This window comes from Nipponia nippon, unplaced genomic scaffold (genome assembly GCF_047370975.1).
Source record: "Nipponia nippon isolate SJK-2023a ecotype South Korea unplaced genomic scaffold, ASM4737097v1 scaffold_9, whole genome shotgun sequence".
NCBI lineage: Eukaryota > Metazoa > Chordata > Aves > Pelecaniformes > Threskiornithidae > Nipponia > Nipponia nippon.
The window spans coordinates 32,356,548-32,380,091 of record NW_028262413.1 but is presented as its reverse complement, the minus strand read 5'-3'; the positions used below and the strand labels follow the sequence as shown (position 1 = coordinate 32,380,091).

The window sequence follows — 23,544 nt, the reverse complement described above, 5'->3', positions numbered from 1 at the left end:
GCAGAAGGAAAACGCTAGCTTTGTATTTGTGTAACATTTCTGCACTAAATAGTATTTTGTTTCATTTCAGTGATATTTAAATCACAACTGCAGTTGTATAGCTTAGCATTAAATATGTTACTCAGTTACCTATCTAAGGCCTTGTAATGAAAAACGGTATTAAAAAAGTGAAAAAAATCATGGTAAAAATTAATCTCAAAAAATCTGATTCAATTGCCTGCAACAGTAACTTTAAAATCATTTATAAGCGTAAAGAAGTCAGATAAATATGGCGAATTTAAATTCCAACATGCTGTGTTCCAAAATGAAAATTGTCACCTGCACCTTTTCAGCGTTCTCAGTATCCCAAGCAAATACAGCAAATAAATTGTACACGGGAAGTTTTTTCAAAGGTGGATTTGTTTTAGAAAAAAGCCAAATCAACAGCAAACACAGGAAAAAATAAAACACTTTCCACACACAGATATGGTGAGTAATTCAACTTCATTCTTGGCAATCACCTTTACAGCAACCAATTATCACACCAACTCAATCAGTGCCTTGTTTCACTGAGACTTCCAACAAAGACACCAATGTATTTGTAGCCTGTGAACATAAATTCAGAAAGAATCAAGCTATTCCCTCCCCCCAAAAAAAAACCCTGACATAATCTGGAGTTAGAAAAAAACTAAACCAAAAATGCTCCTGATGCACCTAGCAACTGCCAAGCTTTGGACTCCAGGCGACGCCAGTTATGCAACGGCTGCGTGACTGAGGGAGCTGGGCAACCGCAGCAGCAGCCAGCGCAATTCCCAGCCTCCTGTTCCTTGACTTCCTGCAGCCCCGATTTACTTCCACAGCAAACACAACATATTTTAGCAGAGGTGTAGGACTTTTTAAATAAGCATTCTGCGACTCGCGCAGATTGGAATCCCATGGGATTGTTAAAGGAGTTGGCAGTTGCATCTGTCCCCTCATGCTATTCCTGGAGCACCAACATTGCTACGTTTGCTTATTTTGTGTATCCATTAACTGAAAATTCTCTCAGATGAGCATTACTGCTGTACAGGAGGAAAGAAACACCGTTTCACTCGGGCAGCTAGTAATTTTTTTTCCTAACAGCAACATCAGAATTCTTCTTCTGCATTTGGAATATGTGACCTCTTAAATTTCTTGAGTTTTTCGACAGCAGAAGACACCGAAATCTCTCCGTGAACTTTGTTGTCTCTTGTTCGCACATTGACAGCATGATTTGCTTTCTCCTTTTCTCCAACCACTGCAAGACACATCAAAAACAACGTTAAACTGATTACCTACCTTACAAAATGAGAGTCTAGACGCCCAACATTAAAACTTAAATAATATTCAGAAATGTAAGATGCTGTAATTACCTAGGATAAAGTTATACTGGGCCAGCTGTGCATTTCTAATTTTCTTGTTTAATGTGCAACTTTGATCTAGATCCACATCTGACATAAATCCTGCTTCAAAAAATTCACTGCAAACCTAAAAAAGAACACCACACCGAAAAACTGTGATTTAATATTACAGTGTATGTTCTACAACATAAATTTGTACATGCTGTAATCCCTGATCTCTTCCAATAATTAATTAATGTAGGTGCATAATTTTGCTCTTGTGAATCCTTGTAAGGAAGTCCATGAAGTTATTTGAAGAAAACTGCACACACACTTAAGGGCTTAGCAGGACTCCAGTTAGTAGAAAATACAAGGTAACATCCATATCAAATATTTGCTGATCTCCTCAGACAGCTACGCTGCTGAATGTCAAAAATGTTTCTTCAGTCTGAGAAAGGAGAAAGAGGAGAAGGAACAAAACCGCTTATGCTTGCATTAAAAGAAAAGCAGGGGAGAGGGGTAAACACAACCATGGTCAAATGTAATGTAGTCAAGAGTCTACATGCTGGGAAATGGAAGAAACCGGCTCTGCCCCTACTTTAAGCAGGTAATTCTGTAATGAAACATTAGTCAGTATATAAGGTTTGTCATCCAGAATGTTTTTTCCTTCAATAATTACTGAAGTATGTACATAGTAACAGAACCCAAAACACTTAAAGTTACATATCAATTTCTCAGGCTTTTACAAATTTTAGACTATATGGAAAAATTTACCCTCCCCCCCCCCCGCCTCCAAAATTATTAAAGCATTCATTCTTTGTTCTAGGACAAGTGCTTAAGGAGCTATTAAAATCACTTGCTACTATAAAAAGGAAGGCCCTACTCTCACCTGCCGGGCATACTCTTCAGAAGTAGGTCCCACAGGCACAACCATGACCTGCCGTGGAGACAGCCAGAACGGCCTGGCAAGCAGGACAAGAAAAATATGAAATACACGTGGATTTTACATTCACATTCATATCCATAGTCACGTCCCCCAATAATAATTTCTTTACTTTATAAAAATATTTATGTTAGCTAAGCATGTTGGATAATATGTTATCTTCCTCTTTTCAGGTTCACATAAAATAGCAAATAGATTGATTCCAGTAAAATTACATACACAGAACTTTGACCTTCTGTTCACTTCCTAGCTGACTTCACAATTTTAAACAGAAATGTATTTTTTCACATAATTTCCACTTTTATTTATAACTTTATAGTGAAAGGTGGACAGTCAGATAGGTGGCTGAAAGTAAGAATTAACTCTTCCTTAATACTTTAAATACATTAATAAAGAAATATCTTCAGAGCTTATTCAAGATGAAACAATACATCTTACAAGTTAAAAAAAATATTTGACATATTAGGACTAATTAATGTCTGTATAAATAATTGCTTTACATATGTCTAACATCTTCCCAGTACAAAAGCATGATTTTCAAGAAAGAAGGAACAAGAATAATGCAGCACATATACATTCAATTACAATTCTTATTTCTGCTTTATTGTATAATTTTCCCTGCAATCTCATGAAATTGAATTTCTAATAATGAACTATTAATAAAAGGATATCATACAACTCGGACCACAAAATTAGACTTCTTTTCTTGTAATCTTACCTACTAACTTTGAGAAAATTCTAGGGATATTATTTTGCATTATAATACATGGGACATTAGGGAGGATCTGTATTTTCTACATTGTTAAACATTTCTTAGAACTGCATTTGTGCCACATACCATTTTCCTCCATAATTTTCTGCTAGAATAGCTATCATTCTCTCCACAGATCCCAAAATAGCTCTGTGAATAATCACTGGCCTTTTCTTATCATCGCCATCCTTACTGAAAAAGAGTAAGTAAAGTTTTAAAAAAACAAAAAAATAAAAAAAAACCAAAAACCCAAAACCCAAACATCTCTTAGCTCACACACAGATAATCCTACTAATATTTTTAATTCTACTTTTCATGGAAAGACAAAACTTAGTTATTTATACTTACGCAAAAGCTATCATTTTTATTTAAAATGTACTTTCTTTAAGTCACCAGGGCTTTTAAAGGAATACTGAATAATCAGTGACTTAAAATAATCATGCCTCTAGCTAGTGGCACAGGCACACACTCGTAAGTTTGAAAAGATGCTCAACTGACTCAGCTCCATTTCTGTGCATTTTATGTTCTTCCTTGCTCTTTCTTTTCTGCTACGTCTTGCTTTTATTTTGTTGCACAGGATCTTACCTGCCTTCTCTGTTCATTTCTTGCCTTAAATTACAATCCTATGATTAAAAAAAAGCCAGCTGCTGTTCATAACAGAATTATCACCTACCAAAGAGCTATGACATCTACTGTAGAACATGCAGCAGGACCAAAAAATAACAAAGATTCTTATTCTATCTTCTCTATCAAACTCTTCATAATACACAAAAACAAACACAGCAAGAAAAATAACCCAGAAAATGTGTGTTCAAGTCAACATGGTACTAAGATTAATTAACTCAGTGGATAAATATCCCTCTTCCTAGCTGGAAGCCAAAGTGAGATTTTCATTAAAAACTGTTGACATTTGGTTTATGTTCATCAAAGTTAACTAACTTTATCTGATAAAAAAAATGAAGTACTTATTACAAACATACTAGCTCCTAAAGACATGTTTGAATTTGTATGCAGTGTCTTCAAAGGAGACACAGTGACTAGGCTGAAAATGAAAACTGACTCAACTGAGTTTTCCCTTAGCATTATATACGATCAGTTGTCTTCAGAACTGGCAGACAAGACCAATCATGAAATTTTCCTGCAATCAGTAGCATTTACAATTAAAGTGAGCTAACATTACATCGAGGAAATATCTTCAAGTTCGTGACTGTCCTCTACCAGGACCAAGTCTCTCTCCTCTCTGTCCTCTACTCTGTCCCTCAGCACGGATGTTTCCCCTCCTAACCAGGCTACTGATACACAGGCTAATCATTTGTTAAGTGAGCAACAGAGCATTAATGCATCTCAGTTTAATGGGAATTACAGATAATGAAAGTAAACAATTTAAAAAAAAAATATTTCATTTAAAAGAGGAAGATATTTAGCTTAACCACTCACCCAACATAAGTAAGATTAAATCGAATGGGTAGTTGGAAGTCAAGTTGGATTGTAGCACATTGATGGTACCTGCCAATAGCATCTTTGATTTTAATATCAATCTGTGAAGCAAAATAACACAATTACTAAATACAGTTTGCCTGCATTGTGTCTGTATTCTTGTCCATCCCAAAGGTGTATTAAAATGCTGATTCACTAACCTTAGGACCATAAAATGCTCCATCTCCTGGATTCAAACTCCATTGCTCTCCAAAGTTATTCAAGCTGTTCTGAAGTTGCTAATCATAAATATGAGAGAAAAATTAAAAAAGGTATAGCAGGACCTTTCATTACTGTAAGTCAAAGCATTTGCCTTTGAAATACAAAGGGAATCAACAGGCAGCACAACTCCTATTGTTCAAGCATTTAGTCATTTATGATAAATAATCTTGAAATAAGAGTGGTTCCTTGTACAAATGTTGTGATTAATTGGAAAAAAAGATTAATAAAAATCACATCAGTTCAAGATAGGGGGCTAAGTAAGAATCAGAAAGTTCTCATTTTATACAGAAACTTCACCTTTAACATGACGTTTTTCAACAAGCATTTCCACTAAAGACAATAATTGGCATCTGATTTAAGCAATTTCACTAATTTCACTATTCAACACGAAAGAACTTAGTTAAATATCCACCTCTGCAAATACAAATATTAAGGCGTTTGCTTGCTTACTTTTAAATGAATTACCTTTTCTGCATGATCCCAGATCTCTAACTCTCCTAGATAATTTTCTGGTCTTGTAGAAAGATGGAGTTGAAAGGTAAAACCAAAGACAGCGTAAACTGACTTCAAGAAATCAAGACAGCCTTTAATTTCTTCTTCAATCTTAAACATAAAGAAAATGTATTAGTTAAAGTTTACTTACATAAAAATGTAATTGGATTTACTGAATTCCTCATAATCAGAATATAAGAGTCCATTAAATAAAAAAAAAAAATTAAAATCACATGAAAATTACATCCTACAAACCCAAATCTACATAATAGGTGAAGAGAAAACTGAGGTGTTGTGGCTTCAAAGCATGGCAAGAAAAGGAATGTTCTTGTGGAGCCAAGTTGCATGAGTCAGACTTGGCAAGAGTACATTGCTTTATTCATATACCTCTACTAAAATCTATGGCATTACTGGCAAAATAAAGTATTTATTCAGCATTACTATGGAAAACAAAATGTGGTCAACAGCTTTTTTTCTTTGCAGGGGGAAATGGGAGATGCAAAAGATTTTACCTCTGGGGATTTAGTTGCACAATATATCTTTCTAAAGGGAAAAATTCTATACAGAAAATCTTATGTAATTCGCAATCAACAATGTCCCTCAAATAACACTGTTTTCTTCTTTTGATATAAGCATTTTTTAATTTCAGACAGAAAAATAAGTAATACAAACTATGGCACTGCTATTTGAGAAACTTATAACAGGGAAGCTAAGTTCAACAGGCTGTTGACTTAAGCAATATTGCAAAAGGTTAAGAAATATGGAATACCACATGACTAAGAAAGAAGCACCTAAACCTATCAAAAAACCACATCAAAAGCAGCATTATGCTACAAAGCAACACAATAGAAAAAGCCAGAGTTTAAGTACCTTGAGGATTTTTTCTTGTTTAATGTTGGTTTGCACTGGGAGGGAGGGGAAGGGGTTCTTTTTTTTTAGTTGACTGGTGGGGGGAGGCTTGTTGTTCGGTTTTTTGGGTTTGTTTTTTTTTTTTTACCTGTTCTATTGTGCAAAAGATGTGAGCATCGTCTTGTTGGAAGCGCCTTACACGAGTCAAGCCACTTAAAGTCCCAGAGAGTTCATTTCGGTGAAGAACTCCAAAATCTGCAAGTCTAAGAGGCATTTCCCTCCAGGATCGTGGACGATGGGCAAACATCAAGCTAGAAGGAACGTGAAAGAACCTTCCTTTTATCTTTCTTATAGAAGCTTTAAGACAACACAGAAACTAAAACAACATCAGTACAGACATTAACCACGTTTTTAAGTATTTATTCATTCAGGTTGTCTGCATCCTAAAAGGCAGGAGAACAGAAAAAGTGCAGCACTCAGAACGTATTGCTAAAGCCCACCTAGAAAAAACACTGAAAGTAACAATCAAGACTGGTTCATCTGTACCTTCTTTTGGTACACCACATCTGATGTCTATCTCTATCCAACATAATTTGTACTTACTAGTGGTACAGACTAGTATTAGCATGCACAAACCTAGCTCACTTAGTGCAGACTTACTGAAACATCCTCCTACAATAATTATATTTCGTCTGCTTTCGGACACAGTCAGGGGAGCTCTCTGGACACACTAGTTGATTAGTAGTCTATTGCAAACATACATGATAACAAGTATTAATACTCCCATTTATTTCCCCTCAGCCCCACAAAGGATAAATATAGTAAAATAAGAAGTTTTTCAGCTGAGAGTACAAACCAATGTCCTGGACAATTCATTGGTTTAAGGGCAAAAGTTTCCTTCTCGATCTCAAAAGAGAACATATTTTCACTGTAGTGCTGCCAGTGTCCTGAAGCTTCCCAGAGTTTACTGTTGAAGATGTTTGGAGACACGACTTCTGTAAAACCACGCTTGTGATATTCCTCCTATAAAACAAATTCAACATTTAAAATGTGACACGAGCTATTGACAAGCGTCCTGGTTTCAGCTGGGATAGAGTTGATTTTCTTCTTAGTAGCTGGTATAGCACGGTGTTTTGGATTTATTGTGAGAATAGTGTTGATAACTCATTGGTGTTTTAGTTGTTGCCAAGTAGTGTTTCTACTGGTCAAGGACTTTTCAGCTCCCCGTGCTCTGCCTGGTGCACAAGAAGCTGGGAGGGGGCACAGCCAGGACAGCTGACCTAGACTGGCCAAAGGGCTATTCCATATCATATGACATCATGCCCAGTATATAAACTGCGGGAGTTGGCTGGGGGGCAGCGATTGCTGCTCAGGGACGGGCTGGGCATCGGTCAGGGGGTGGTGAGCAACTGCACTGTGCATCACTTGTTTTGTATATTCTTTTACCATTATTTTTTTTTTTCTTCTGCTGTCCTATTACACTGCCTTTATCTCAACCCGTAGTTTGTTTGTTTTTTGGTTTGGTTGTTGTGTCCCCCCCCCCCCCCCCCGATTCTCTCCCCCATGCCACAGGGGTGGAGAGAAGGTGAGTGAGGGGCTGTGTGGTGCTTCGCTGCTGACTGGGGTTAAACCAAGACACAAGCAAAAGCCCGATTCTTCTTAACTGTGTTCTTATGATGGCGATGTAGTGGGACACTAAAGGACTACTGCACATGTAGGTTTTGCACAACTGGAAAAAGTCCAGGCCAATGCCTTACTCTGCCCTATTTTCAAAAAGGTTAGACCTGTATAATCGTAACGAAAATCTGGTATATGTTTACATACACAGATGTTTCTCTTTCTGGGGATAGCTCAGTGCTATAAATGGCCTATCACTTAAGATCAACAACTGATATTAAACTTGTTAGTAGTTACATTAGTATATACTCACTCGTATGAAATCCACAAGTGTGTTATAAAGAAAGGCACCTCTGGGGAGGAAAAAGCAGCTTCCAGGACTCAAATCATGAAAGAAGAAGAGTTCTTGCTCCTAGGTAAATTAAAACCAGAATGCTGTAACACCACTTCAGATAGAACTGCAGAACTGCAGAACTGCAGAACTGCAGAACTGCAGAACTGCAGAACTGCAGAACTGCAGAACTGCAGAACTGCAGAACTGCAGAACTGCAGAACTGCAGAACTGCAGAACTGCAGAACTGCAGAACTGCAGAACTGCAGAACTGCAGAACTGCAGAACTGCAGAACTGCACTTGCTTCACACATGTTGAGACTCTGTTCACAAAAATGAAATATTACAGCAACAAGATGATTTCCAGAAGTCTACAAGTTCTCAGCAACAGCAGTTAATTTTTCCGTAGTTCTTACTCTTAGAAGTCTGTAATAACACTGGAATTCCATTTGACTCTGTGACTATGTAAATATACATTTCTTCAAAATCCTGAAGCCTTAACCAATCTTTCCTTTAGTAACCAAAGCAGTTAATATAATAATAAACCCATCAGATCTGAGGGTTGATGGCTGAAGCTTGTGAGCCAGTCATTCTTTAATCAGAATTCTGCCTCAAAACCAGAAGCTCAGCAGTATGACTCTGATACATCTTTGGAGAACCTTAGCCTCTTCAGTATCATAGATATTAGATACATAGACACTAGATAAGTTGTTTGATTGATACTAGATAATTTGTTTTTGAAAAGGCATAGAAGTAACAATCAAATACTATACAAATATTCAAGACTTAATGAGTTAAGCATGAGCACTTCTGTAAAGATCATTTTTCTGCTTCTTTGTCGCTGTTTTCTGTAAATTTCTCATTGGCTCTTCCTCTTCCGAGTCACCCTCAGTTGTTCATCTTTGCTTATGAAGGCCCTTCACAGTCTCTTCTTTCACGTCTGCCAGTAAGTAGTGAGAGGTTCATGCCTGCATCCTCTTGGCCAATGATGCTGACCTTCACTTACATGAGTTTTTCAAATAAATGTCTCCCTGCTTTCACCTGTACTGCCCATTGTGCCTTTAAACATCCACAAAGCTTCTTGTCTTCTCTCAAATACCCTCCCTGTAACTCCACCTTCTCTACAGAACTATAGCAACGGTGACAACAATTAGGAGGCAGCATGTCAACATGACCGGTATTAGGTCACAGTCTTTCTCTGTGTCAATTTAACGTCTTTCAACTTACACTCAATTTAAGATTAAATCCATTAATTTAAATCTAGTAGAGGAATATATGAACAACATGCACAACAACAGCTGAAGTACTGCACGTACATACACTTAACTATTACCTTATTTATGCCTATAACAAAGAATGACCAAGCCATACTATTTATACAATTTTCAGTAATTTCTCTCTTGTATGAAAAATATAGTGGTTTAGGTAGGATCTGAAAAGACTCTACATTAAAAGGTTTAAGATACACTTCCCTACACTGAGGGACTACGCCATTACTTCTTCCCAACATTAGTTTAACATTTGTATATAAGTGACAAGTTGAATTTGTAGAATTAAAATTTTAAAATACGACACCAAGAAGTTCATAGAACTGACTCCCATTCAAAGTGTCAAAAAATGGAAGAAAAAAAAAATACCAAAACCAGACCAACAAAAGAGAATTAATTCCATTACAGAAGCGTAAAAGAGAAGTAGACCATGAAATAGTGTACCTTTCCAATTTTCCTATGGTCCCGGTTTCTGGCTTCTTCCTGGAATTTTTCCCATTCCTTCATCATTTTGTTATCAGGAAAGGATATTCCATATATTCTCTGCAGAGTTTCCATGTCAGATTTTCCCTCCCAATACGTAGAGGAATTCTGATGCACAAAACCCGTACTTTAAGACAATATTATATAATCTCAGGGAAAGGAGGAATAAACACTAATGCACTCAAATGTTGATTTTTTTTTTTCCCCCCCTTGGAAACAGAGTTACATGCAGTCATCCAGCATTTGTTTATAATACAAAGATACTTGCACTGCCTTTTAGTCAGCATACTAATGCAGAAGACAAATGAAAGTGCCTGGTCAAGTCATACTTTTATTTTACTTAGGTATCTTGTTTTAACTCACATTATGGCATGTTTTATTATCTCACATTATACCTTCTGAAAAAGCAGTACTTGTTTACATTCAAAGCATAATGCAGTAGGAAAACACAAAAGACAAAATGAAACTAACTCACTCTCACAGTTAAATCCTAGCTGTTTTAACAATCTAACATTTAATCCCTGGAACTCAGAGTTCCATAAATTTCAGTGAGGAAGCTAGCAAAAGCAACTACGATGAATGTTCCAAGGAGGTCAGTCTAGTAAGGTTGCCAAAATTAGCATTTGCAAGTAACTTAAACTACATCATAACCAGAGGCATCTGCAAACACTGTCTCTGGCTTTCCTGTAAGCAATGCCATTTTTAAACAGCAGCACTTGCAGATCTGCCAGGGTCTATTTTGCCTCCTGTACCTGAAAGATGCCATCTTACAAGGTCAAAATACTATTTTCTGACCCAATGAATATTTTGGATGTTCATTTACTGCAGAACAGAGCACACACACACAGAGCCCACATCTGACAGCTAGTACAGACTCAGACTAGGACATATGCACTACAAAGTGCAGTGCTGGTTGGAGATATTAGCGCAGTTCTGCCACGTTAGCTTAGGCACTGCACTTCTCTACTGTGCATGGTATAATTGGTTCCACAGCTAATCCAGTCACTACTAGCTTGAGTATTTTTGCAGTGCTCTTCATTATAGCCTAAGCATGCATGTTACTGCACCAATACTCTGATCAAAAAAGATGCTGTTAACTTTCACTGATGTACCATTGTGATGGTTAAGAATCAGTAAACCTTGGAAGCAGATGAATTATGAGTCTGTGGGAGCTAGGAAAGAAATTAAAGACTGTTTTCAGAGTAAGTAAAGAAAACAGTACAAAGGACCCTAGCATAATCACTTCAGGAGAAATAAATACATAAATATATCAATCAACTGACCCATTGTTTAATTAAGTTTTAATGCACAGTTAATTTAAGCTTACCTTAAATATTTTAAGGGCCTTAATTTTTCCAGTGTGTCTCACATGTGGACCCCTGCAGAGATCAATCAGTGGACCACATCTATACACCAAAAGAAAAAAAGCGTTTATTTCAAAACACTCCAACATGTTTAAATACACTCACTAGTGGCATACAAGTTAATGCTTGACATGTTTAAACATGCTAATAAGTGTACATATGCAACACTCAGCAAATTCAGTGCTTCTTAAATGTAATTGTGCCTTCTACCTGAAGCAGAATACTCACTCAGTAAATACTCAGCACACTTGATCCATTATCAAGAGCGTCGTAACACAATCAGCAATTCATATAGTTGCATATGTAAACTTTGTTAAAGTTGGCCAGGAAATTTCAAACTATGCACATCAAACAGAAAAAAATGTTTTTGCCATTTTCCAACTAACTAGTTTTATCCCTGCCTGGCAATTGAATAAACGGGTTCCTCACCCCACACTGAGCTAAGAGTTAGCTTTACCCATTATCCAGCGATTCAATGTCATGGGTGGTAACTTATTTTAATCTGCTTATTGAAGCCAGAGGGAATGAGTGAAAAGTGGATTTGCCATTTGTCCGCAAATTGAGACCTAATCTGTCCCAGCAGAGAAAGATCTGATTTTACATAAATAGCAATGTTAATTGCAAACTTAAGTCCCAATCACTCAAGTATTCAGAAGTTAGAATAAAAAAAAAAATTCTCCTCTCAATTTAAATGAAATATACCTAACTACAGAAATATTTCGTAATACCTTTTAACTTAATTTTCTTTACCTGTATATTGTGGTAGTTGGTGTGTCCACCTTCTCATTAAGGATACGACACTTAAACTTGTTATACTGTGTGGGGAAACATGAAAAATCAGAAACATCAACCAAATAGCTAATAAAATTCTATTTTAAAATTACATATTAATAATGCAAATGCATCAGTAAAAGACACTCACAACTGAAAAAAAAAAGTCACATCATCACATGTATGTATGCAAAAGTTCAACATCCTTTCAGAAGAGTTATAGAACAACAGGAGAAAGAGACAAAAATATCTTAATTTCCCTGAGGGTGTGTTAAGCATAGCGATTACCACCTGAACACCTCAAAGCACTTCTGAAAGGCAATTAAAACACAGTACAGTGAGACTGGTAACACTCACTGTATAAAACACAGGAATAGAGGACCAAGTTTTTTTTGACTTGTCTCTGCAAGTGAGCCAGAATGAATGTAAGCCTTTTGTGTACTAATTTCTTTGTCATCTTATTGAGTTCGAGGTGTTCTTGCAGAATAAGAAATTGGTTTTATTATTGCCTGAAAACATCACGAATACTTGAGAGGGATATGGAGAGGGGGAAAAGAATGTTGCTCTTTTTCTTTGTTTTACAAGACAGGTACTATTCTGATGAGTCAGTCACATGCAGTATTTCATAAAAGTTACATTTTAAAAAATGACTGCACCAGAATCACAGCTACTCCAAAGATTTACCTTAAACATGTCTAACAGGATCTCCTTTTTGACTTCCAGTCTTTCAAAAGCCTGTTTCTCTTTTATGATATTTTTACAGCGGTTCTCTAGTAGTGGGAGTTCAGTACTAGATACACATCTAAACAAAAAGACACAGGCAAAAGAAATATACATTAATTATTTTTATATTCCCATTTTTTAAGCGACCACTTTCTAGTGGTCTAATCTGAAAAGCATGGGATGTGTTGTTGTGATTTGTCACAGTATTTTCTTAGTTTCTTATAATCCACTGTACTTTCAGACACTAAACTCAAACACAAATGCTATCACCCTGAACAAACCCACTGCAATCACTTCTAGAACAGTCTTTGACATGTTTAAAAGTCTGGAAGATCCGTAGCTGAAAGTATATATGATTTAAGAAAAAAGAAAAAAAAAAAAAAAAAAAGCTCAACCCAGTTGCACAAGCTAGTTTATCAGCTGATGCAGATTCAGTGTTCTCCCTGACTACAGAAAGATAAACAAGGAAAAAACAGAATTGTAAAGCTGTGCACAAGGATTAGAAAAGTAGTAAACACCTATACGAGTCACATGCATACGTGCCGTTTCTACAAGTGACTATGGCACTTCGAAACCAAACTCCCATGATTCTTCAAGGAAACCGTCTCCTATATCTCCCTGGAACTTCAGAAAGTTTTATGCAAACACTCTACATTTTTTCACAGAACATTCAACAGCTGCAAGTCTTGTGGAGCAGGTGTCTGAACACTGCTCTTCAATTTAAATATACGCACACACTCAATATATATGTATACACAGATCAGTACTATGAAGAAGACTAACCTGATACACAATTTTACTTTTAACATGCAGAATACCAGATACACAATTTTACTTTTAACATGCGGAAACATGACTGAACAAAAATAATTCTAGTACTGAGCTTCAATATATTGTATTAAAATTCTCAGACGCTGAAATTTTACCTGTCTTCAGTGTACATGTCATAATAAAATCCGTTCTCAATTGGTGGCCCATAGCATAAGCAGCCCCCAAAATAACCTTCCATGGCCTCTCCAAGAATATGAGCACTTGAATGCCAATAAACCTGCAAATAAAGTCAGGTAAGCAAGTCATGGGGTCACTGGCATTGCGTAACTAAAAAGAAAAAAAACAAAACAGAGGTGCATCTGCAGATGGGAAATACACTGCAATCAATGCTGTTTACATTCTGTTAGAAGTATAACGATTTTCTGTTCTCATTTTGAAGTACGCTAAATGACTAATATAATGGCAGATGTAGCAATAAAGCCCCATCGTATTTCAGTCTGAAAGGTGATCATACCGCTGTATGATTCCATCACCTTAGTACTTATTGTACCTTGTTCATTTGTAAGTTAGTTTCCAGTCAGTTAAAAGGCCATGCAATACTAACCGCATCTAAAGCAATGTAGCCAATTAAGTTATCATTGTTCACATACAGTATATTTATTAACAGGACTGTAAACCACATTACCTGAAATGTCAGAAGAGGGGAGTCAACAACCCAGTAGATCAATATAAGTCTTACGTTCTAAGTCCCTATTAGTTCAGACCACTTCATAGCCACTGCTACAAGATAAAGCCTTTACAGGCTCCTGAAATGCCTCAAACAAGCTTAATCACATGAATAATTCTTTGGCAAAATGAAGTCTAACTCTAGTGCATAAAGATAAACATAGGCTTACGACTGAATCCCATAAAAAAAGATCTTGGGTGTGTCGCTAAGTATATTCATAGCTAAATTGACTAAGATATGCCTACTTAAGTTTCTAATAAACAGTGTCGGTACAAGGAGGTGTAGATTTCATTTATGACTCAAATCTGAGATTGGACAATTTTTAGAAAACTGTAAGACAACCTCACTGTTGCTTTCAGTGTCTGATCTTCAAACGCAGAGTCAAACCATAGAACATGCGTCTTAGAAGACATCAAACTATTTCAAGTTAGCATACAAATCAAGACATTCCGTATGATCTTGTTTGAGAAATAACCTGTTTATGTAAAAGAGAAGGGAAGGAAAGAACACTAAGATTTTATTCATCTATAGATTACAGGTACTTAGTATCTAATCTTTGTGGATTTTTTTTTTTAATTCAAGATTTTAAAAGCATAAGGCTGCAATCAATTTCACGTCATTAGTTCCTGTAATCAAGCAGAAAGCAGTCAGTGTTCTACTCACAGCTTTTGCTTCTTCATTATCAAACATAAGCAGCTCCAGAGTACAATCTCCCTCCAGTGGACGATCCAGGTCCCACAATTCACCATTCACTTTGGCTATGACTGCATTTGAAGCCAACACTTGACTAAAAAACACAAATGATGACAAAAGACCAAAATATTTAGGTTCAGATTTGCAAAAGTGCTTAGGTTTCTAAACCCTATGAGACCCCACCCATATCTCGTAGCACCTAAAGACCATTCATTTTTGTTTCTGTGGTCGTCTTAAACACTTTTGTACTTTTAAGGTACAGACCCTTAAGGTCTTAAAGTTTCATCCAACTGTTTTCAGTGCTGAGGATCTGGAGGAAAGACTGCTTCTAACAACAGTTTCTACTGTTATCTGGTAACTCACAAAACTTCATCTGTCTCTGTTAATTCCTAGCAGTCTCACTGGTTGTTATATTTTTTTAATTGGAAGCAAGCACTATGATCCCAGCACAGAACCTCAAGCATCACTCAGAACAGTAACTTTACCCAGCTGTTTCTTCTGCATCAAGCTGAAGTTTCGATGCTTTCCAAATAAACCAACTTGAGAGAGTCACCATCCACTGACCGTGACATATGACAAATGATAGTAACAGATTTATCCCTGCAAAAGTACAACTCCTTGAATCTGCAGGTTACCTAATTCCTACAGCTAATTGATGTGGCGTGGTTTTCCAAGATTCCCCTTCAGCCGTCTTTCCATCCGTCAGAGTAATTTTGATAGGTTTGCTCTGGTTGGCCGCTCTGTAAGCTAGCAAAGCATCATGTTCTTTTTTCAGTACTTCGTAAAGCTTCAGTCTGTCTTCTATGAAGCTTGGCTCAGACTGTAGCTGTAACAAATAAATTAAATCACACACATATATATTTGTGAGAGAAATGGAATACAAGGATTCACAGTGTTCATGCAATCCTAGAGGTCCCAAGTAAGACCAGATTTCACTGTACTAGAATTTATACTAATATGCAGTAAAGCATTTGTAAATGATTATACACAGGATAGTCCCATCCAACTTGCTGACTGTTTTACAGTGATTTTCCAATGCACCTTCATCAATCTGAGCCTAAATGGCTTTGTGAGTTTGACCTCAGAAAGCAGCCTATATTCCTGCCCCAGAATTTGTATTGGGCTGACATCCTAGAGAAGTCTGGATCACTCCAACAAGCCCTCACTTCTGCCAGTCCATTCAAAGCATCAGATTCAAATAAGAGAGCTCACGGAAAGCTTCCTTTAGTTTAGCATAAGGTGAATTATTAAGATCTATTGAACTACAGCTGGTGCTGCCAAGATCCTCTTTCAGTCATCATGCACGCTGTTTAACTATTCATGAACCATCGCTCTCTTTAGGAAGCACAGTATCCCGACCCTGATTTCCCCATACCCCAAATCCTTTTGTTACATAAAAAGTAGAGATCTAAGAATGTATAAGTAACCCTACTAATTACATGCAAGATGAAGCTCTTAGATAATGATTTTTGCTATATGCACGCTATAGCAAGCCTTCTTCCCAAAATCTGGAATTTCAAAATACAGCAAAGTATTTCAGATTTCAGCACCTTTTCTGAACCTAGCCAAACAATACTCCTTCTATTATTACGTGGTATAAAATAACCACTTACATCATTTCGATGTTGGTTCACAACTTCATTTTCTTTTTTCTTTTCCGCTTTATTCCGATTCACTGCAACAGCTGGACTTGCACTGGAGACTTTCTGAAAACAGTGATTATATGAAGGATACCCCTATGTCTTTAAGACTCTTCCCAGCAATCATTGAAAAAAACCAAACCAGATCAGTGCAATATTGGGCTACGAAGGCAATTACAGTCGAATACGAGATGTCCTTAGTAGAGAGGAAAGACTTCTCATGACACATCTAAATTGCGTCCCTTTGATGCTCAGCAGACACAGCAAAACCGCTCACCAAGCAAAATCTTGTCAACACAATTTCCCCAATTTTACTACTGCGACCATCACCGGCAAAATCACCCCAGCGAGACCCTGGGAGATTAAAACGGCCTAGTGAGCAATGAAAACAACTTTCGGTGGTCCGATAAACTTACTCCACCTTTGCGAAAAGGCAGGAACTACCGGGAGCAGCACTGCTCGGTGCTCCGGGCACACGAGAAGCGCGGAGAGAAACCGCGACAGGCTTCCGTCCCGCAGGCCACCGCCGACCCCGCTGGCCGGGGTCAGGCGTTCCGCCGCCGAGACCCTCCTGCCCCTTCCCTCCCCGCAGGGGCCCGGCCCACCCCAGGGCGATGCGGCCGCTCGCCCCCGCCGCCCTCCCCGCCAGGGGCCCCGGGGCCGTCCCCGCCGCGGGCGCTACCTCGCCGCCGGCCGGGGGCTCCGCCGGCGCTGCCCTGCCCAGCTCGGCCGCCAGGCTGCGGCGCAGGTGCAGGAGGCGGTAGCGCAGCTTCTCGTTCTCGGCCCTCAGCCGCTGCAGCTCGGGGCTGCAGCTCCCGGGGCAGCACGGCGCCTCCTGCTCCTTCAGTCGGCCGACCTCCGCCGTCAGCCAGCGCAGCTCCTGCTCCTGCCGCGACAGGCGCAGCGCCGCCAGCTCGGCGGCCGCCATCTTCCCCCGGCGGCAGCGGGCTGCCTCCGCCCTCCTGCGGCGCGACGCCCCCGGCCCGCTCCGCCTCCCCGGTCCCACCCCGCAGCCGCCGGGTCCGGCCCTGGCCCTGGCCGCCCCAGCGGAGGGGCTCAGGCCGCTCGCTGCGGCGGTGACCCCGCCCGGGCCCGGTGGGGCTTCAGGGGCCTTGCGGGAGGGTTAATTGTTCATTCTTCTACGTGGGTAAAGGCCTCCCTGTAGCCCTCGCTGCTGTGGCGGTAATAAAACACACCCGCCCATCTGCTCCGAGCCGTGAGCAACCGGGGAGTGTCGGTATCCACACTTCCATGTACCTCAAACTGAAAACCCCCATAAACAAGCAGCTGAATAAACTGGGGCTGCAGTGAAGAACCACATCACTAATTGTCAAAACCCTGATCATGCCATTTTGTGGAGAGCATGACAGGCACAAGTAGTTTGCAATAGGGAGAGGAAAAAACACATCAAAGTTTGCTTTATGTTCCCAACTGTCCAATTTAGCATCTGTGGAGCTCATTTGCTATTAAAATGCCAGAAAAGCAACAGTTAAACAATACTTAATATTGCAGTACGTACATACTTTCGAAGGACCTACATGTAACATCACCAATGTCTTGGTCCTTGAAAGGATTGTTCAAACAAAAAAGGAGGATAATTACCAGGTGCCCTGGAAAGACAGAGACATTGTCAGAACACGGAAAATATGGATGGCACGCCGCTGAACGCAGCCCCACAGCCCGCTTGTCAGCATAGGCCACAGGTGGCCCCCCCTCCACGTTGCTGAGGCCCAGCTCCAGGGCCTTGTCGGCCCCGGCACTCAGCTACGGCTGGTTTATTGTCCTTTCTCGCTGATCGCCAGCCATTAAACACATCCACCTGTGAGAGTTGCCTACAGCCACACTTCCTCCAAAACCCAGCTTGGATCCAGGCATTACAATGGGAACTGAGGTTTGCAGACAAGAGAGGCACATTGGAAAATGAATAAAAAGTGGCAAAAGCAAGCTGGGCAGAGGAATTAAACCCCAAAATACTGTCACATAAGCAATAGTGAGTCACATAAGCATAGTGAGATCTGTTGATCTCACTCCAGCCCAAGCCACCCTTCCCTGCCACTTCTGCACGTCCTGGTACAAGCTGGTCACTTACACCTCCTCCTCTGCAGGTCCACATAATCCATCAGGTTCACCTTTTTGCATAGTTTTCCATCGGGAGATAGGATTACGTGAACATTGTTTCAAAGAGGGCATTTTTCTTGCCTTTCCGCAAGATCCATTGCGCACGCTTTAAAAGAAGTAGTTTTAACATCCTGGTGTTGAGCCGAACAATTGTGCATCTCAGGGAGCCGCAGGGGCCAGCTGCACCCCACGGGACAGGGAGCCCAATGCCCCAGCGCAGCTGGCAGGACAGGGGCTGGCCAGCCAGGGCCCAGTGTCACAGCACTCAAACAAGGCAGGCAGGCCTGCGGAGGGCAGTCAGGACCAACCACCAGTCCAGACTGCCAGAAAAAGTTCATGGTGATGAGGCAGTTCTGAGGTCAAGCCAGGAAAGCAATCCACAGGTCCCATGGTGGCAACTGGGGCCAGCCACAGCAGTTACCAGGCAGGTCCATGGTGACATGGCAAAGTCAAACCAGGAAGCCAGCCCACAGGTCACAGTCCAGGGCAACAGGAGCCAGGGACAAGCGCATCTCTGATAAAGCTCAGGCAGGGACTTATGGTCCAGGGCTAAGCTTAAATGGAAGCCCTGGGCCCATGGACAGAGGTGTGGGTGGAGGTCCCAGGTGAGGTCAGTCAGGGCAATTAAGGCCAGTTAGTGCTCCCAGGGCCCTGACAGTCTGTGCTGCGGCCCCCGTCGCTATTCTCATTACGAAACAATGTCAATGTCAAGAAGTGCGGGTCAGACTGCATCCTTATTTCACTACAATGTCAAATAAACACTGCCAGAGCTTATTTCTAGTGGATGCTTCCAGTTTGACACCAATCCTTACGAGATTAGGCTGTCTGAACTAAAGAGCATCTTTGCACAAATTGCGGAACTTGGCACCAAAGTAAATCATTTGAAGAGGTTTGAGTTGCTAGGCAGTTAGGACCCAGAGCTTGGAAAGATTGTACATCTTCTATTGCACAGCCAGTCTGCATTCTATCATGTACGGGTCATTGCAGTTAAATCCCTCAGTTCCTTGACCCTGGGAAAACAATAGTTCTCCATCACAAATCCTTTATTTCCACCGTGTATTTTGAGGTATCCTTTTGTCTCAAATACTTCGTCATCTTCCATTTCTCTAGTTTCCTCCCTTGATTATACTTTTCATCCACTTCTCTGTTTTCAGTTTCTCAACACACACTTTCAAATTTTTGCCTTTACCCAACACTCAGATTTTGCAAGGTGTGGATTTTTATTAGAATTCCGGCAATTACTACATCAGAATTTTAGCATTTTATTCTCTAGCTTACACAACTGGAAATAACTACATGGTATGTGAGAAGGTAGAGAGTGAAGTTTTGTATTTGTCCACAATTTGATACGTTTCCTACGATGTCACCCATTTTTCTTTGTGGTTTTAAGATTTTATAAAAACATATTTTAGATTAAGAGGATATATTCTTTTACCAACAAAAATAATGGGGACATTTCTGGCTCAAAACATTGTACCTCTTTCGAAAAAAACCTGCAAATTATTCAGTGCATGGAGCCCAAAGACACTCCTATGCTGTATACTCACAAATTTCAAGCTGTCATTTATGTCTCCCGTTACCCTGGATGACCACTGTGGGTAGTACAATTCACTGTCTCTATTAACCATTTCATATCATACCAACTTTTCTTCTCATTTTCATTGCAGAGTACTGTTTTCTCTCTCATGAATGCCCAGAATTTTCTAACAAACAGCTTTGTAGTTAATTCTTTTAGTAATTCTGCCCCAGCAAAACTTTTAAATTTTTTTTTTAAAAACTAGTTTTGTTATGTAATGTGTATTGAGAATATCCCTCAGCAAATTGATACCTTTGTATGTTTTTCATTTGCACCAATTCTTCCTTACTTTTCTGAAGAGATGCATCTTACCAACACCTATGTCTATCATTTATTATAGCAAGGTTACTCTTCTTTGAGGATGGGCTGTCACGGGCAGAACTGCCGTGGACATGTGTAAAAACAAGATGTACTCTATAGCTTCCTTTAAAAATTCATTTCATGATTGATCTGACAGGTTACCTGGTTTTTTAACTTCTAAATTCACTACTGTGCAGAATTTAATGAATCCTCCATTTAGGATACTGATGACAATCAGTGTGATCAGCACAATAAAATAAACACAGATTTAATTCTGAGGTTATACTCTGAGAAATGTATTGAGGTTATATCCCCTGTATCTCATCTTTGGGCACTGTCTTATGAACCCCAAACCTGTAACTTTGGGCTTGCTGTAGCATTTATTGAAGTAATGGAAAATACTTACCATCAGAAGTCTTAGTGGCTGAGAAAGCTGATTCGTAAGATGCTGTCTAACATGTGGAGCACTAGGCTTTATCAGGATCTTTTACCTGCTGAGATATTGCGGCATTAATATTAGTAGAACTTCCGAGAGAGAAACAACTTGGAGAGAAAAAAAAACGCATGAGGTGTCATTGAGAATATGGAAAGAAGGGGTGTGTGTAGTATTTGTACTACCCCTATGGAGGTTCAAAAATCAAAGGGAATCTTAAGAATTAGGCTTACAAAGGAGCCCTTACTTTTAAAGGTTGCCTAGAAGATGTGCCAGGCCTTTCAGATAGGCTGGCTGCTTTCTCTGCCTACTGCATATTACCCTTGTTTAGCTGTACTACCTGACTAATAGGATAGCAGATGCCTTTCACCACCTATCTTCCCCCTAGTGGGTCATCTGTCCTGTGGTGTGTGATGCCATGCAACGCATAGGTAGCTCTACTTGAGTAGATTCAAGATGATTACAGAAACAGCACGAGAATCTCACTGCTGTGGTCAATAAGCCATAACATTCTAAACTGGGACCATTAATATGGCTTAAAATAACACTTAATTCCACTCGTCCTTACTCCAGATAATGGGTCACATACGAGGCTTGTTGTATCTACAAGCAACCACAAGGTGACAGGCAATGCTTCCAAACAATTCTGTGAAGCCTGGCTAGTTTATTGTTTGGATGGTGACATACACAATAAAATTCCTGAATTATTATATGGTCAGTGGTCAACTTTAATGCTGACTGATGAATGCTTGAAATTTCAGAAACAGAAGCAGCCTGGCAGGAGGATACAGTGGTTACATCTTAAGATCATAAGGACTAAAAATATGAAACTTGTTTTCCTAAAAGCTTGGCAAAATATTTTTGTCTGCTGCACAACAGGTAAAGTACCCTTAAGAAAACTGCAGATAAGGCTGCACGAGTGAGGCCATGGATGGCCTGTTACCATCAGTTGGAGGTAATGAAAATAATAGAAAAAATAGACTAAGAAACAGGAGGAGGAGGAGGCAGGAAGTACTCACAGCTTCTCTATACAGGGAATTTATGTTGACAGAAAGTATGAAAACAAGACCACAACGTCCACGTATTAAGCAGCGTTTGCATAAGGGAGGTTATATAATGTGTGATCCTCAACGAGTGATTATCGGTGGCAGAACACCTCCACTGGGATTGCAGTAATCTCCACTGTTAAACCTGGTCCGTGAAATGGATGCTATATGGTGTTTTATTTTGCTTGGACGCAACTTAAAGATCTAAACATGCAGAAATGTTGTTATTCTTAACAGTGACATATTTACCTTCACAAAAAAGGTCTTATTCTGTAACCTTTTCTTTACCTTTTGCATATAGGATTACAATATATTTACAGAAACATGCTTCCTAAATGTGTAATTCCATTGCATTGTAAAGCTAATATTTTATGAAAGAATAAGAAGTGGAGGGCATTTATACTGTGGTTTGGGTATGGCCTCTGAGGAATACCAAATTAAAGGGTACAGAGGACTCTTTATTTTATGTCCTGTACTAGCTTGTACAGATTATTTCAGTTTGATCAGCTGTCTTCTTGAATGAATGATTTTTTGCAAAGGAATATCTTTGAAGATCAGTTACAGAATTAAAAAGTAACAGTAACTAAGCAATTTTCAGTCTCATCATTACGGTTCAGAAGCTGTTAACAGTTGTAAAGGGCTAATTAGTGTAATGTAATCCTCTTAGGAGGCTGCAGGCACTGAGCTAGATTTCTTTAGAATTTGTATGTAGGCCTTCTTTATTGCATTAGAATTACAATAATTACAGACAGCAGTATGTATTTGCATTCTATCCATCCACGTTATGTTTACTTTGCATACTGAATACTGCACAATAAATGCAGAAGCAGAATTTTCTATTTTCTATTTAACTATCAAAATGTTTGGAAGAACAGCCAAATCTTGGTTTTATAACTGTGCAAAACCTACCAAAAGAGAAAATGAAAACAGGAATAAGTGGCTTTCTGAAATCCCAAGCAATCAGAGAGAGAAAATACTGGAAGAGCTGGATGTGAACAAAGTGCTGTCATATTTGGTTTACAAGAGAGTCTTTTCCTTGGAGGAATACAAAGACATTTGGTCTCAGGAGAGCTACAAGAAAAGAACTGAATATTTTTTAGATAAACTCTCTTTAAAAGGCCCAAGTGCTTTCTCTGCTTTTTATTCCATTTTGGAGGAGGTCTGTCCTAACTTACTGGCATGCTTTCTCCTTGGCTATGAAGGTAAGGTCACTGTCTGCTCTGAAATGCTTAAGTGTATATTGGTAATGTCTTGGAATCCTTTGACACTAATAGTTATTTGCTATAATTAGTGTTTACTTTCTCTCTTACACTAAACAAGAGAGAGTATTTGCCATCTTTATGGTTCTTTATTATACAAGAGAAAATAACAGGAAGGAAAAATTATTTTAAAAATATATGTTATTGTTATACTTTGAACATTTAAATTGATAGCAAAATACTGTATATTAACGTTGCTGCTACTACTGAATAAGAGTCAGGATAGGGAAAAGGATTCCTAAGTACTACTGATAATACTTAGCTCAGACATGTAACACTGATCTTTTACTTTCCTTCCCATTTCTGAAATATTTAAAAATAGATGGAGAAGTTCTGTTGTCATAGTGCCTGAGT

The 23,544-nt window shown here is 39.1% G+C and overlaps 1 protein-coding gene across 1 annotated transcript; it reads right to left on the bottom strand.

Moving 5' to 3' along the window:
• Positions 1-959: 959 nt before the first annotated feature.
• Positions 960-17,406, bottom strand: TARS3 (threonyl-tRNA synthetase 3). The gene is made up of 19 exons (XM_087743541.1): positions 17,141-17,406; positions 16,432-16,524; positions 15,454-15,644; positions 14,789-14,912; positions 13,554-13,675; positions 12,589-12,706; positions 11,884-11,948; positions 11,097-11,175; positions 9,731-9,877; positions 8,001-8,099; positions 6,927-7,093; positions 6,219-6,381; positions 5,195-5,332; positions 4,669-4,746; positions 4,469-4,569; positions 3,119-3,223; positions 2,227-2,299; positions 1,371-1,485; positions 960-1,255 (listed from the first exon to the last, which is right to left on the bottom strand). Exons 1-19 carry the CDS (start codon positions 17,384-17,386, stop codon positions 1,107-1,109), a joined length of 2,373 nt encoding a protein of 790 aa, XP_087599667.1. The 5' UTR covers positions 17,387-17,406; the 3' UTR covers positions 960-1,106.
• Positions 17,407-23,544: the final 6,138 nt, after the last annotated feature.

What these genes read in the sequence shown, in the direction of transcription:
- TARS3 (XM_087743541.1), bottom strand. Translation starts at nt 17,386, where the DNA reads ATGGCGGCCGCCGAGCTGGCGGCGCTGCGCCTGTCGCGGCAGGAGCAG. An exon ending in ATAATGAAGAAGCAAAAGCT is followed by an intron (nt 13,676 to 14,788) that starts GTGAGTAGAACA and finishes CTTTATTTGCAG; the next exon opens with GTTTATTGGCATTCAAGTGC. An exon ending in TCTGGGATCATGCAGAAAAG is followed by an intron (nt 4,747 to 5,194) that starts GTAATTCATTTA and finishes ATTTATGATTAG; the next exon opens with CAACTTCAGAACAGCTTGAA.